At 34.7% G+C, this 15193-nt stretch overlaps 1 protein-coding gene across 2 annotated transcripts in view; it reads left to right on the forward strand.

Moving 5' to 3' along the window:
• The window catches only part of Stim2 (stromal interaction molecule 2), a 144841-nt gene that overhangs the window by 77153 nt on the left and 52495 nt on the right, over window positions 1–15193 (forward strand). For both annotated transcript variants that reach the window (XM_063240514.1, XM_003467390.4), the window contains exon 3: window positions 4465–4579. In XM_063240514.1, coding sequence (XP_063096584.1) covers window positions 4465–4579 — 115 coding nt within the window. The remainder of the gene's footprint in view (window positions 1–4464; window positions 4580–15193) is intronic.

A 15193-nucleotide genomic window follows, 5' to 3' on the forward strand; every position in this document is an offset into this window, starting at 1 on the left:
CTTCCATTACACTTTTTTCCCCCTTTTGCTATGGTTGGGAATTGAACAAAGGGCCTTGTGTGTATTAGGCAAGTGATCTTATCTCTGAGCTTCATCCTTAGCCCTTTGGATCTCCTTTTAAATAGCCATTTGAAATGGAGAAGTTGCTGACCTCTCGTAGTTTTTTTACCTTTAAAAAGCAGAAATAATAGTAGTATTTTTTGGTTGTTGTGTATTAGACATTTTACTGAGTTTTTTTTTTTTTTGTATTTTCATTTTTTTGTATTTTGTATTTTTTTGTATTTTATTTTTGTATTTTCAATTTTTTTGTATTTTGTATTTTTTTTGTATTTTTGTATTTTGTATTTTTTTTGTATTTTCAATAAACACTGACATTGTTTATAAGGAACCTATTTGCTTTAATTCATGTATTAGACCTTGGACACTGTTATTTTGATGACAGTTATCCTTTGGAATCTCTAGCGAAAAGGCTATGGTTTTCCTCTATATCCGAAATTGAACTCTTAAGTGTAAATATTTTTCTTTGTATACTATATATTCATGTTAAATTTAGTCTTCATAACCATATGGAGTAAACAGTTTTTCTTTTTGTACAGAAGACAAATGAGAGACTAAAAAAAGTTAAGCAGTAGAGTCAGATTTTGAACATATGTTATGGATTAAAAACTGATGGTCAACTTACCGACAGCTGAATTAAATCAGCATGATGCTGAGCATAGATAGTCCACCTGAGGAAAGTTGCCAGCATAAAGAGATGTGCAGAAGACGAGTGAGGCATTGTGGGTTCTCCTATGTGTTGCTATTTGAGCCGTTGGTTCTTCTGGAGGAGCTCGAGCCTCCATGTTGCTGAGGATAGCTGTGGTGCTTTTCAGGACAGCCCTGCTTTTTTTTTTTTTGAGCCTGACTTCTCGGCTCCAGTGTAGAATCCTCAACTTAACAGCGCAGCTCCTTCATCCCGCAGACATAGACTTTCTAGCTTCCACCTCTGACCTTTGGGCCTTCCCAGCACCGATCCATAAAAGAGACTGGCGTGAGTCCTGGTGGGCTCTAGACGTCCAGTTGGACTTGTGGGAAGCACTGTCATGAGCTCTGGGTCTTCATCTGGACTCATATGGGACATTGCTGTGGGATTCAGGCCCTTGGCTAAATATTGTGTGTCTTGAGTGTTGTGGGTAGATTTCGTGCACTTTCTTTTGTTAACTCTGGGTGACCAAAAATAATGTTATAAATTCTGTGTCCTGATTCTAATTGTTCTCTACACAACCGCTGACGACAACAACATATGTCTGTCACACCCCAGAGTCTGAGTGCTTAACTGTGCTGTTACATTTCTTGGGTATTATGGCCTTAAAATTACACATTTAAAAATAAAAGAGAAAACACAGGTTATGTCATGGAAATCAGGATAAAGATTACGCTACTCAGGGCTTCTTGAGGAACTGTAAGTGGAAAGTCATCAAGTGCTGGACTGTTTGTGGTGCCATTGCTTTCTTTGTGGTCACCTCTATGCTCTTTAACCTCTTTTTCTCTGCATGTTTATTGCCATCTGGCCCATCTTGCCTGTTCATCACATGGTACCTTTGATATCAGTGTGCTTAACGCCTTGTCATCAGAGGAGCTTGAGACCAGAGTCATGGCCAAGGGAATCAGCTTCTCATGATCTCAGCTGTAGTTTCTAGTGAGAAAGAATTGCCATGCGGATCCAGACTGAGGATTATTCTTCTAAGGTGTTCTTTGATCACAGAGCTGTAGTTTGAAGGAGGAGAGTGGAAGCAAGCAGAGGTGTACATTTAAGTGTTGGTAGTGGTTCCTCAGGAAAGGTTATGGGCTGAGGATAGCACCCATATAATGTGTGTGATAACTGTTGTGCTGGATTTTATTCAGACAGTATCATAAAAATAACTCAGACATATGTAGGATAATTAGGTATAAGACACTGAAATTAATGTGTTATCAGAAATGAAGTTCTTGGAGGTACATAAAGCAAATTCTTTTAATACTATGACAGGAGTTTATTTAAGAGAATCATATGAATGAATCCTTGAGAGAATATCCAGTAGTTACTTATTTATTGAGTACTTTCATTTGTATTATCAATGTAAGATTTCCTAGAGTAGTTACATATTATTGCACATTGCATTAATATTTGCTGTAATATAAGTATTTCTTAATAGCATTTCATATTCTAGTGTTAGACTTCTTAAATCATGGATTGCAATAAACAGAAGTATCTTTTGTTTATACATTTTCAGTTATCAGTGACTTTTCAAAATTTTTCTAGTTAACCTGCTTGATGTCTACTATTAGCAGTTGTCTGTGAAGCTTTAGTCTGCACAGTCAGAGTTGTATACTAGTATAGGATATTGAGAAGTTGATAATTTTTAATCTGTTCAGTTTTCACTCAGCTTGCTCTAAGAACAGATAATTCTTTTATATTACTAAGTAACCTGCAAGTATTTCCCTGTTTCTTCCTTTTCAGATTTCCTCTTTTGAATATCTTTTGTTTTGTTAAGTACATGTTTGCTATTCATCCATAAACTTATTCTGTTGTTTTAAATTTATTAAATAGCTAGAATACTGCATCTAGTCTCTATAGGAATTGTCTTGTTTCTGAATTATATTAATTCTCAAGCCACAAAACTGTACTTTTAGGTTGTTAGTGTTCATGTGATAGAAAGGACTTCTTAGGACACGTTTTTAATGTGCATCAATCACATACATGAAGCAGTTGACATTTGTTCAAGCTGACTGGACCATTTCCAGGAGACGCTTTCTTCTACTTCTGTTCATCTTCATAGTTTTCAGTCTAAATTTCCTTATTAGCTCTTGGACCTTTTCCGAGATTGAGGAGATTTCTAAACATCTCAGTAGTAGTGATTTTTTCCAGATATCTCTACTGTATTCTGAAAGTATCAGGAAGAATAGAAGAAATATGAGGAGTTGGAGCAGTTACACTATCCTCCTTAAATATAAGTTAAAGAAGCAGTTAGAAAAAAGAAATTAAGATACTTAAGAACAACAATACATAAATGCTAACATAAGTCTTGTGGATTAGCACTTTTAAACTATTGGTGTTGAAAGACCAGATTCTTAATTTCTTTCTTTTTTTTTCCTTCAAATTCTTAATTTCAAGTCTGTTATGGATAGTGTCTATAAAACAAGTACATTTTCCCCATGTGTGACTCAGATGTTTTGAAAGTATTGTAAAATCCCAAATGGTAACTTTCAATTTCTTTGCTTACAGTATTATAATCCAATGTCAGTGTTGTGACCGATGATAGTCTATTGACCAGATGGTAAATAGTGTTTTTGATCCTAAAACTTATTATTATTATTATCATTGTTTTCATTTTGTGCCTCAGGTCATGGAAGGTGAGAAAAATGAAATGATTTATTAAATAGTTTAGTATGGTATAACTCTGGCCAAAAACAATATTTGTCTAAAGATGATGTTCATTCTCCGTATATGAAAATCAGAGACATATGCTTTAGGTTTGGAACTATTATCAATTTTGAAATTCAGAAATAATCTTTTGTATGATTTTATATTTTTGCATTCAACAAAGATACCAACTAAAGAATACCAAAATAAGAAAAGTCAGAAATCCAAAGTAGAACAAACTTAAAAATTAAAAACCTATTTCATATAATTAATGAGTTCATATGGAAGAAGTATCTAGAGATAAAGTGTAAAAGGTTGTCCAGAGACAAGATTGTTAAATTGGAGATAAGCAATCAAAAAAAGAATTTGTTTTTTAATTGGCACACGCTGGGAAACAATTACAAAAGTGATATGAGCTGAATGACTTTTAAGCCAAGATAGTTTTAGTGCTTTTTCTCTATATATTTTATAGTAAGATTGATGGAGATATATTTCAATTATGCAAAATACAGTGGTTCTGAACACCATAGTCAAATGTTGTTGAGTTACAACAACTTAGAATAGAACACAGAAATATGATGCAAGAATCGATAGTAGTATTAATTATGCTTGTAAATACGCTAATACTAAGTATTTGGCAAAAATGTATCATATTGAGATAGTATATTATGCTGTTGAGTATAACCATGATTTGGGTTGAAATTCAAATTCTGCTCTTCATTATTTTAAATATGGGCCTGTTACTTAGCCTCTTTATTTATGGCTTGATTTCTCATCTATAAAATGAACTATGGTAATTTCTTTATGAGACTGATATAAAGTTAAATTAGTGTATATATGTATTTGTATGGCCATATAATTAAGAATATTACCTGCTGAAGTATGCATATTGGATAATACTTTCACTGTTGCTGCTGTCATCATAATTATAATACAAAATATTTATAAAACATTGATAAATGTGTAAAAATATGGCTATAAAGAGCCAGAAATATACCAGTTGTTAGGTTATTACCGGATTTAATTTTTTAGTTTACCTAAACTAGTTAAGTATATTTAGTTTAGTATTTTTTCTTTTATAGTTTATCAGAGAAGATATGAAATATAAAGATGCAACTAATAAACACAGCCATCTGCACAGAGAAGATAAGCATATAACTGTTGAGGATTTATGGAAACAGTGGAAGACATCAGAAGGTAAGATTGTTAAAGTGATCTGGACCCTTCATAGTCAGTGCTTCTGACATTTAGCTGTGGATTAGTCATTTATTGCATAAGCTTTTGTAAAGCTAATTTAAATGATACTTTTTATGACACTATATTTTAATAAATACCTTTTCCATTTTTGGTTTTGAAAAGCAGTTTTTATCTTTCTTAGATTCATTAAGCACCAGGCTACTTTCAGATAATTTGATACTTTAATTAGAGTAAATAAGATAATTAATCTCTGAGACCTTGAAGTTTTGAAGCATTGTTTTACCTAATATATGTCATTATTACAAAAATTTTATCAAATAATCACTTGGAAATCCTGAATTTTCTTTTTAGTTATGGAGAATAGTTTCTAAAATCTTTTAGAGGCCAGATCTCTTAAGCATTTCCTTACTTGAGGCCTTTATGAAGTCTTCCGTTATAGAAGTCCTCTTTTCTCTGTAAGAGTATGTTCCAGGACCCCCCCTCAGAAGATGCTTAAAACTGTAGACGGTACCACACCCTACTTAACTTTTTCCTGTATATATGTACCTACGATAAGGTTTAGTTTCTCAGTTAGGCACAGTAAGACATGATAACAGCTAATAATAAAATGGACACTTATAAAATATACTGTAATAAAAGAGTGAATGTGTGATCTCTTTCACAGGGTGGGTAGTTTATAAAGTATGGATGTGTTGGACAAAGGAATGATTTATGTACCAAGCTGAATTGCACAGGATTTTGTCATACTACTTAGAATGACAGTTTAAAACTTATGAATGGTTTATTTTTGGAATATTCCATTAATACTTTTGCATCTTGGTAGACTGTGTAATTAAAACCTTGAAAAGCTAAACTATGAATAAGAGGGAGAGTGACTGAAGTCACATGGTAGAATTGTGTTACGTGTGTTTACCCTTTTGGATTCTTAAGTCCTGAACTTATGTTATGGACAGTAATTTTAAAGACCCAGAAGTCTGTATCTTAAAGTCTTAATTCAGTCATTAATGTTTGGAAGCTAAAAATAAAAAGTAGAACAGAAGTATTCATATCCCAGTTGGCCCAAATATCTTTTTATCAAACGTTTCTATGAAAGCCAAGCAATTATTTCCTATCTGTCTATCTATCTGTCTATGTATCATACTTTACTGAATATTGGACACAGTGATTGCTGAGCTATATCTCCATCTGTTGCTATTTTTATTTTGAGGTAGTCTCACTGGGTTACCCAGGCTGGCCTTGAATTTGTGATCCTCCAGAATAGCTGGGATTACAGGTATATGCTGTCATGTCCAGCAAAACGCAAGTGTGCTATACCATGTATTTTTCTCCAAAAATTTAAATAATAAAATTGTGAGGAAGCTAGCACACATCACCAAATAGGGGTATAAAGAAATAGCAAAGTTTACTAGATGTCCATACTAGATATTTGGAAATGGGAAACAGAAATGATTTCACCAATGCCCAGTATTTCTTAATGTGGAAGAAGGTTCATGACTTGCTTGCATGTTTATCTTTACTTTTATAAAAGAGATATCTATTGAAATACAATGGGAAAAGAAAAAAGAAATAGGAAGAAACATCACTGACTTAAAGATGCTGAAATTTAAAGACATGTTTCATTTTTCCTTCCTGTGTCATTTAAAGATAATAGAAAAGAATAGAAATAGAATGAAATGAATATAAATGAAAGTGTTGAAATAGTATAAATCTTAGTATACATTATATGAAGTATGTTAGCAGTACTTAGTATTAATCACTTACCATTCAAATTATTTAAATATGGGATGACCAAAAATTGCACATTTTCATTAATTTTTATAAGATAATATAACAGGAAATACAAAAGCAGCAACTTTATCAAACTTATCCAGTATAAGAATTGACTAGTTGAAAGAACACCTGCCCAGATGTTCTAGGTAAAATGTTAAGTGGTTAAGAGAATTGGTGATCTGTTATAGTCTGTTGCTACTAGTAAGTTTTAGGATTTGATTTGTGATACATTGAATGGAGTCCACTTAACTGTTCTAATGAAAGAATATTTTTCTGTGTAACTTGCATCCTATTATCTGGTTCAGTTACCATCATTGCTGGCTTGGAAGTTTTAAATTTATTTTGTTCCCTCTGATATGTTAATAATCTTAGTCTACGAAATGAGCTGAAAATATATTGCTAAACAGGGTGAAAAACACAGATTTATTAATGTGCTTCAGCATGAAAGCTGTATGCAGGATATGAGACTTACAGAGGGAAGAAGGCTGAAATTTATGTAGAATTGAACAGAAGACTAGGATGTGGGCTTCTGGAAGGTGACCCAGGCTCTGGAAGATTAGGTGGAGACTGTACATAGCAGCACTGATTGTCTTGTTATATGGGCGTCTCCCAGGTAACTGTCCGGGCCACTTGACAGATCTTTGGTTCTCTTTGTTTGATAGAAATCTTTCCTGGATAGGAAGGGAACTATGATATAGAAATGCCTGTGTTTGCCTTTGGTATTTGCTTTACTAATATAGACAGAGGTACATGTCTTTTTATAAAAGGACAGCTTTTCTTACTAGTCCTGTGTCTGCAGAAGCCTCTAGTTTATTTGAATAAATGAAAAAAATATCAAAGAAATGTAATTGAGTTGGGATATGTTTCTCTCCCACTTTATACCTGTGATCTGCTGTGGTTCTTCATCTAGAAAAGTAATCTATTTAAAATACAAATCTTTATCTGCTCAGTGTCATCATGGTACAGGAAAAAAGCCAAAATCTTTACAAAGACTTGCCTGTTCCTCTCACTTCACAAAGTTACATTCGTGTCCATCCATCATGCTCACTACTCTGCCAAGCCAGACCCTTGCTGTTCCACAAGCAGGAGTGCAGATTTCCCTATGGTTAGCTCCTTTACATCTGTTGGTTCAGTTTAAGGTTTTACCAAAGACCTTGCTGTCCTCATTGAAGCCTCCTCTGGCTATCCTGTTTAAAACTGCAGAATGCACTGTTGCTCTCTTTTTCCTCACTAGCACTCATGATCCTCTACTTGGTTTCATAGTTAATCCCCCCATATCATTTGTTGTCTTCTAAGGTATTATATTTAGACTTTCCATGGTTGTTTTCCTTTTCTTCTCTTTCTCTGTATAAAAACCTTGGAGAGCAGAGGTCTTTGTCTATTTTGTATATAAATATATCCCCAAGTGACGGTATTTCCTAAAACTCCTTTAAATTTCCTATTTTGATCACTTTGTTGAGCTTTTTTATCTTCTGTGTGAATATTTTTCCTATTTCAATTGTAATTTTTAATCTTACAGCCTCCGTATTATCATAGTGTGAAAATGTTGATGAAAAGTACTCAGGATTTTTGGAATATTGCTATTTGGACAAAAGCAGCATTGCATTATGCAGAAACTGATTCTGCTCTTACATAGAAAAATTTCAGTGGTAACTTGAATGCAGTTGTGTGTGTGTGTGTGTGTGTGTGTGTGTGTGTGCGCAGACAATACCTGGTCAAGTTGCATATGGCAGGAGTCTAATGTAAATGAAACTCATTTCAAAAACTAGTAGTACGGGGTTGGGAATTTAGCTCAGCGGCATAAGCATCTGCCTTGCAAGTAGGCAGTCATGAGTTCGATCCCCGGTACCTATCAAAAAGGAAAAAGACCCCCCCCCCAAAAAAAAAAAAAACAAACTAGTAGTACATTTCAAGTAGATTTGGATAAATTCTCTGAGTTACGGGAATTACTGGACATAGTTAAATAGTAGTGAGATACCTAATACAAGAAAATATAGATAGAAAATTACTGGTTATATACAAGATTTAGGGGCTGTGATAGATAAAAACCTTGACAGGACCTCAGCAGCTGAGGGGAGCCTTAGCTACCCCTCCTCCACACCTGGATAACCTCAACAGCCAGAGAGAGCCTTGGCAGCCCCTCCCCTGAACCTGAACTACCTCAGCATCCGAGAAGCCTCCGTCACCCATCCCCCACACCTGGACAACCTCAGCAGCCCATGGGACTGTCACTGACCCTCTCCACCACCTACAGTACCTCGGTGGATTGGTGGGAGTCTTGGTGATCCCTGCCCTGACCCAGAGGACCTTGGCAGACCCGTGGAAGAGTAGTGAGTCCCCCGCTACAACCTTATGGCCCATGGGTCAGCAGGACCCTTGGCAAATGATCTCCCCACGTGGAGGTCCTTGGCGAGCAAGTGAGAGTGTGGTTGAGCTCTTCTTCCATACAGAGAACCCTGGGTGGGCTGGCAAGTGAGGCCTCCTCACATCCGGAGGAGCCCAGCTGGGCCTGTGAGACCCCCAGTGACACAGTAGGGTACTGGCCAAGACGTGCACCTTGGACAGGTGGGTTGGGCAACCCAGAACAATCTGAAACTGCAGTAATAAAATGATTTAAGACTTGGTTTTCATTAATACTATTAGGCTAGTCAGCTTAGGAAGAATATAGGATTCACACAACTGGCCCACAGGAGAAATTCAGGTGGTTGATTGACCCCTCCCCTATACTGTAGAACCCAGCAACTGGGTGAACATCAGCCACACAGTGGGACCCTAAGATACATATGATAGACAGTTGAGATTTGTGGGACTGAAAAGACCAAAATGTTAAGCCAGGAGGTGAAAATGACAAAATGAAAAAGCAAAATGCAATATCAGATGTATAGTCCATCAGGAACAAGTACAAGAAACATCAAAATAGAGGACATTAGAAGTCATACACTTGAAATTGGAAATTAATGGTAAAAGGAATTGCAAAAACTACATAAACACATGGAAATTAAATAATACCGTCCTGCACAACCAAAGACTTAGAGATTAAATTAATGAAGAAGTTAAACAACATCTATAACTACATGAAAATGCAGATACAACATACTGGGACCTGTGGGACACAATAAAAGTGATCCTAAGAGGGAAATATATAGCAGTGAATTCTCACATCAGGAAAGCAGAATGAGCACAAATGAACAACCTAGTGCTGCACTTCAAGCTTCTAGAAAAAGAACAAGTCAAGACCAAAGCCCATAGAAGCGAGTCAGAGCATAAATTAAAGCAATTGAGACTAAGAAAACAATACAAAGAATTAGTGAATCCAAGAGTTGATTCTTTGAAAACATAAACAAAATTTATAAGCCCTTAGCCAACCTTATCAAGAAAAGAAAGGAAAAACTGAGGTTTATGCAGTGAGAAATGAAGAATGAAATTACTACAGATCCTGTGGAAATTCAGAAGACCACTGGAACCTACTTCAAAAATCTTTATTTGCATAAGCTGGAAAACAAGAAATGGAGAGAGTCCTAGAAACGTATGAATTACCAAAGCTGAACCAAGAATATATAAAAAATGTTGAATAATCCAATATCAATTACTAAAATTGAAAATGTAATTAAAAACTAACTGACAAAAAAAGCCCAGGTCCTGATAAATTCATGACTGAATTCTACAAAAAATTTAGAGAAAATTTAACACCACTACTCCTCAAACTCTTTAATCAAATTGAAAGGGAACCAGTTCTCCCTTACTCATTCCTGGAGGCAAGTATTACCCTGATACCAAAACCAGAGAAAGACCCTGCCTAAAAGGAGAACTATGTGCCAGTATCCCTAAAGAACATTGATGCAGACATTCTCAATAAAATATTAGCAAACAGAATGCAGCAAATCATCAAGAAGATTATTCACCACAACCAAATGAAATTCATTCCAGGAATGCAGGGATGGCTCAACATATGCAAATGAGTAAATTTAATACACTACATCAACAGAACCAAAGATAAAAATCCATGATCATCGCAGTAGATGCATAAAAAGCTTTTGATAAAGTCCAACACTTGTTTACTATTAAAAACCCTACAGAAAATCAGAATATATAATCTGTACCTCAATCTGATAAAAGCCATCTATGACAAACCAACAGTCAACATCATACTGAACGGACAAAAACTGAAAGCTTTCACTCTTAAGGTCAGGAACAAGACAAGGATGTCTGCTGTGAGAACCCCTTTCCATATAGTTCTGGAAATGTTAGTCAGAGCAGTTTAACGAGAAAGAGAGAAAAGGAATAAAGATAGGAAAGGAAGAAATAAAATTGTCACTATTTGCAGATGACATGATACTGTACATAGAAGACTCCAGAAACTCCATCAAAAGACTACTAGAGTTAATAAGCAAATTAAGCACCATAGCGGGATACAAAGGTCAACACTCAAAAATCAATAGCATTCTTGTATACAAGCAACAAACTCTTTAAGAGAGAAGCTATGAAAATAAAACCTTTCACAGTAGCATGCAAAAAAATGAAATACTTAGGAATCAATCTAACAAAGGAAGTAAAAGATCTATACCTTGAAAACTATAGTACTCTATTTAAAAAAAAAGGATGTTGAAAAGGATATCAGAAAATGGAAAGATATCCCATGCTCTTGTATAGGAGGGACCAGCATTGTGAAAATGACCATACTCCCAAAACTGTTAGACAATCCTGATCAAAACACTATTTGCATACCTCACAGATCTAGACAAAACATTCCTAAAATTCATTTGGAAACAGAAGAGACTTAGAATAGCAAAGACAATCCTTAGCAACAAAGGCAAAGCAAGGGGGCATCATAATCCCTGACTGGAAATTATACTACAAAGCTACTGTGATGAAATCAGCGGGCAATACTCCCCCCCCCACCCCCCCGCAAAAAAAAAAAAAAAAAAAAAAAAACAAAACCAGACCTGACGATCAGTGGAACAGATTAGAAGATTCACATGCAAGTAGGGAGACACTCGGCTACTTTATCTTTGACAGAAGGACTAAATATGTTCACTGGAAGAAAGATAGCCTCTTAAATAAATGGTGCTGAAAAGTTGGCTTTCCACATATTGAAGACTAAAAGTAGACCCATGCCTAACACAGTTCACTAAAACTAAAGTCAAACTGGATCAAATATTAGAACAGAAACACTAAATCTACTGAAAGATATCGTAGGCAGAAATCTTGAAGACATGGGATAGGCAAACACTTCATCAACAAAATGCAAACCACACAGGAAGTATTTCAAAGAGTTAACTGGGATTTCATCTTATTAAAAGTCTTTGCACATCAAAAGAAATCACCAACAGTGAAAAGAATGGGAAACAATTTAGTTCACTGTCCTTCAGACAAAGAACTTATATTTAGAACATAGAAGGAATTGAAAAGCATCAGGACCACCCAATTCAAAGACCCAACCGAAAAATGGACATCTGAGATGAACACGTACTTCTCAGATGAAGAAATATAAATGGCAAATAAGTACATGAAGAGATGTTCGACATCACTGATCATTCAAGAAGTGTAAATTTAAAAGACAGTGAAATTCCATCTCCAGAAAGAATGGCTGTCATGAAGAAATCAACCAATAACAAATAATGAGGCATTTTTGGTGGGAGTATATACTGATACAGTCACTGTGGAAATCAGTATGGAGATTCCTCAAAAAACTAGGAATGGTGGTCCTATTCAATCTAGCTATTCCCCTTCTGGGTATTTTCCCAGAAGAAGCAAAAACATCATGTCATAGCAGTGTATGTGCATCTATGTTTATAGCAGCATAATTTGTAATAGCTAAATCTTGGAAACAAGCCAAATGCCCATCAGTGGATAGGATATGGATAAAAAAGCAATGGATAAAAAAAGATGTTGTATTTTTATACAGCAGAGTATTACGGAGCTATAAAGAAGTATAAACGAGGTTTTCATAGGCAAATGGATGCAACTTGAGACTATACTCATAAACTAAAAGTTGCATGTATAAATAATTGTATAATCTCTCTAGTGTTTTAAAAAAGAGTAGTAAGGTCCAAAATGTATAGTAGATATTGTGAAATGAAAGGGAAAGAAAGGAAGGAAAGAACAACTGGGATAGGGGAAGGGAGAAAAGAAAGAAGGGAAAAGATTATATGTATGTAGGTATACATATATGTGTGTGTGTGTGTGTGTGTGTACAAAATAGATAACTATACTACTAATCTCTATAAGTTCATCAAAAAGAACAGTTTGAATTTTCATTGTTTGATCATTTTTTCATGTGTAAATCTTGTAAGTTAAACAGCTACTTTTTAGATAACAGTATGCAATGTATCAACTAGTTTTAATTTTGTTTTTTAAAAATTCTGTATAATCGTCCTTTTTTTAAAAAAAGCAAAAATAAAGTTAGAAAAAAAAAAAAACCTTGACGACGTGAGATAGTCTTTCTACCCTGTTCAGCATGGATCTCTTCTTTCCTAAGGTAATTGTAAATTTAGGCTTTACAAGTTAAATATTTGGATGTTTAGGAAGATTTCATTCTTTTTTTACTTACCAACATTTCATTTTGAAATTGTTTGAAAGGAGAGAGTTGTAGGAGTTAAAAATGATTGTTTAGAAGTGTATTTAAAGCCTTGAGAAAAAGTAATGATGACTATTTTGTTTCTGTTTAGGGCAGCAAAAAATTGTTATAAACATTATATAAAAGGAAATATAACAGAAAACTTCGTGACCATGGGTGTTAAATTCCAGAAATTAGGGGGATGAAAAATATTTTCTTTTTGTAGGGCCTTCATCTTGTTGACCTTTGGGTCTTCCCAGCACAGATTTGTTAAACAGACTTGCATAACATACTATTATGGGCTGTAGGCCTCCAGTTGGACTCATGGGGGCCATTGTCATGGACTCTAGGTCTTTAGCTGGACTCATGCAGGCTGTTGCTCTGGGATCCAGGCCCTCAGCTGAATCCTTTGCGTGTGGACACATTTCCTATATTTCTTGTATGTAACTCTTTGGGTTACTATTATAAAATAATACTACAAGCTATGTGTCCTGTAATGCAGTTGTTTTCCTTGCAATCCCTGAGTACAGCACGCTCATAATAGTACTGCTTTTCAATTCATAATGGCTGCCTGGGAAACTCTAGTAAGGAAATTTGGTTTGTGTCGAGTTTCATAGCAAAGAAGGATATTATTGTAGCAGCTATTAGTAGTAGTTATTGTGTGTATGGGAGGTAGTATGTTTATCACTTTTATCATTACACAAAATGTTAGAAGTGGTTGCAGGTTCTCATTTTAGAGAGTCTTATGATGGAGAAGAGTTATAGAAAGATGGAGTCATTACAGGCAAGAAAACTAACATTGAGTCCAGTATGGTATAGAAGAAGAATAAAATATGAATTCTGAGAAGGGTTTCAAAGGAATATTTGGATTAACTTCCCCTTGTGTCTAGAATAAATTCAAGGTTTTTGCAACTTGTGATTTTGGACCTGCTAGGCTTAAGGAAGGGTTCATTTAATTTTCATACAGTAATTATATTTTAGTAAATGTTTATTATGTGTAAAGTATTGTCCTTGGTACTGAAGAGACACAGATGAAGAATGTGTTCTCTGTCCTCCACTTGTCCATAGTCTATTAGTAAAGAAAAATGCATTAATAAAGGGATGCGTCATGATCTGTAATTAAGATTATATAGAAGAAATTGTGGAATAATGAAAGGAAAAGCACATCTGTCTGCCTGCAGAGGTTAAGGAAGCCCAGGAAAATTGCATTAGGGGACATTTACTTTTCATTCTGATTATTCCTTCACTGAAAAGCACTCCTCCTGGGTTAGCAACTCTGTGGTATTTGTGATTAACATAACACATTTCAAAAGACACAACTTCTTAATATGCTTACAAGTGCTTATGTTATTTTAATAAATTAGATTTTAATTAGTTTCATCTTCTCACAATATTTTTACCTTTTTTAGTTTGAGAAGAAGCTCTTACTGGTCATTAAGAGTCATCAATAGAGTATTGGATTTTCATCACCCACAGAAAGCAGTTTATACAAGAGAAGACCTGTTCTGGAGTTGGAGTCTGATTACACAATGACAGAAGCCATCATTTTTACCACTAGCAAAAAGACTTTTGTGTAGTTAGTTTCTTCTATGCAAAGTATAGGTGACACAAACATATTATTCATTCTGTTAACTAATATTTAAGATAATTTTATTTAGGTTTTGCTAGGAACATAGCATAACCATTTCTTCAGTATACATATTAGGCAAACACAATTTTGTATTAGAGTTGACTTTGTATCCCACAAAAATATACCTTTTATTTTTCATAATAAAAAGCTTTTTGCAAATTATAAAATTGTCCAGATGAGGTCAGAACACTCATAATAAGTGCTTATGTATGTTAATCATGATTTCATTGTCAGGATTTCAGAGTTTCCGTTGCTTTCATTTCAGATCTATTCATAAAGCTTGTTTTGGTCTTACTAGTTTTCTCCTTTCCTACTTTTCTTTCTCTTGGAATATTGACATTCATTTTCTTTTTCTTCAGGACACTTGAATGTTGGAGATGTGGTTTATAACACTTACCACTTTGCCAGGATTAATTATAACCTTTTAGTTTGTAAAGTATACTTCACTATGAGACAACTATCTTTTTTTTAAAAAACACTTTTTGACTTTACTCTGAAATAAAGATCACATTAGAAAAGGATGCAGAGAGCAAACTACCTAACACATCTTTCTATACTCTGGAGAATTTGACCATTTCTGTTCTGTAGAAACATATAAACAATGTTTTGTGTCTCATTTTTTCCCCCAATATGTAGTCATCATATGAAGATTTCATAT

Source organism: Cavia porcellus, unplaced genomic scaffold, assembly GCF_034190915.1.
Source record: "Cavia porcellus strain 051 isolate PalLab524CR breed Dunkin Hartley unplaced genomic scaffold, mCavPor4.1 scaffold_30, whole genome shotgun sequence".
In the NCBI taxonomy this organism is placed as follows: Eukaryota; Metazoa; Chordata; class Mammalia; order Rodentia; family Caviidae; genus Cavia; species Cavia porcellus.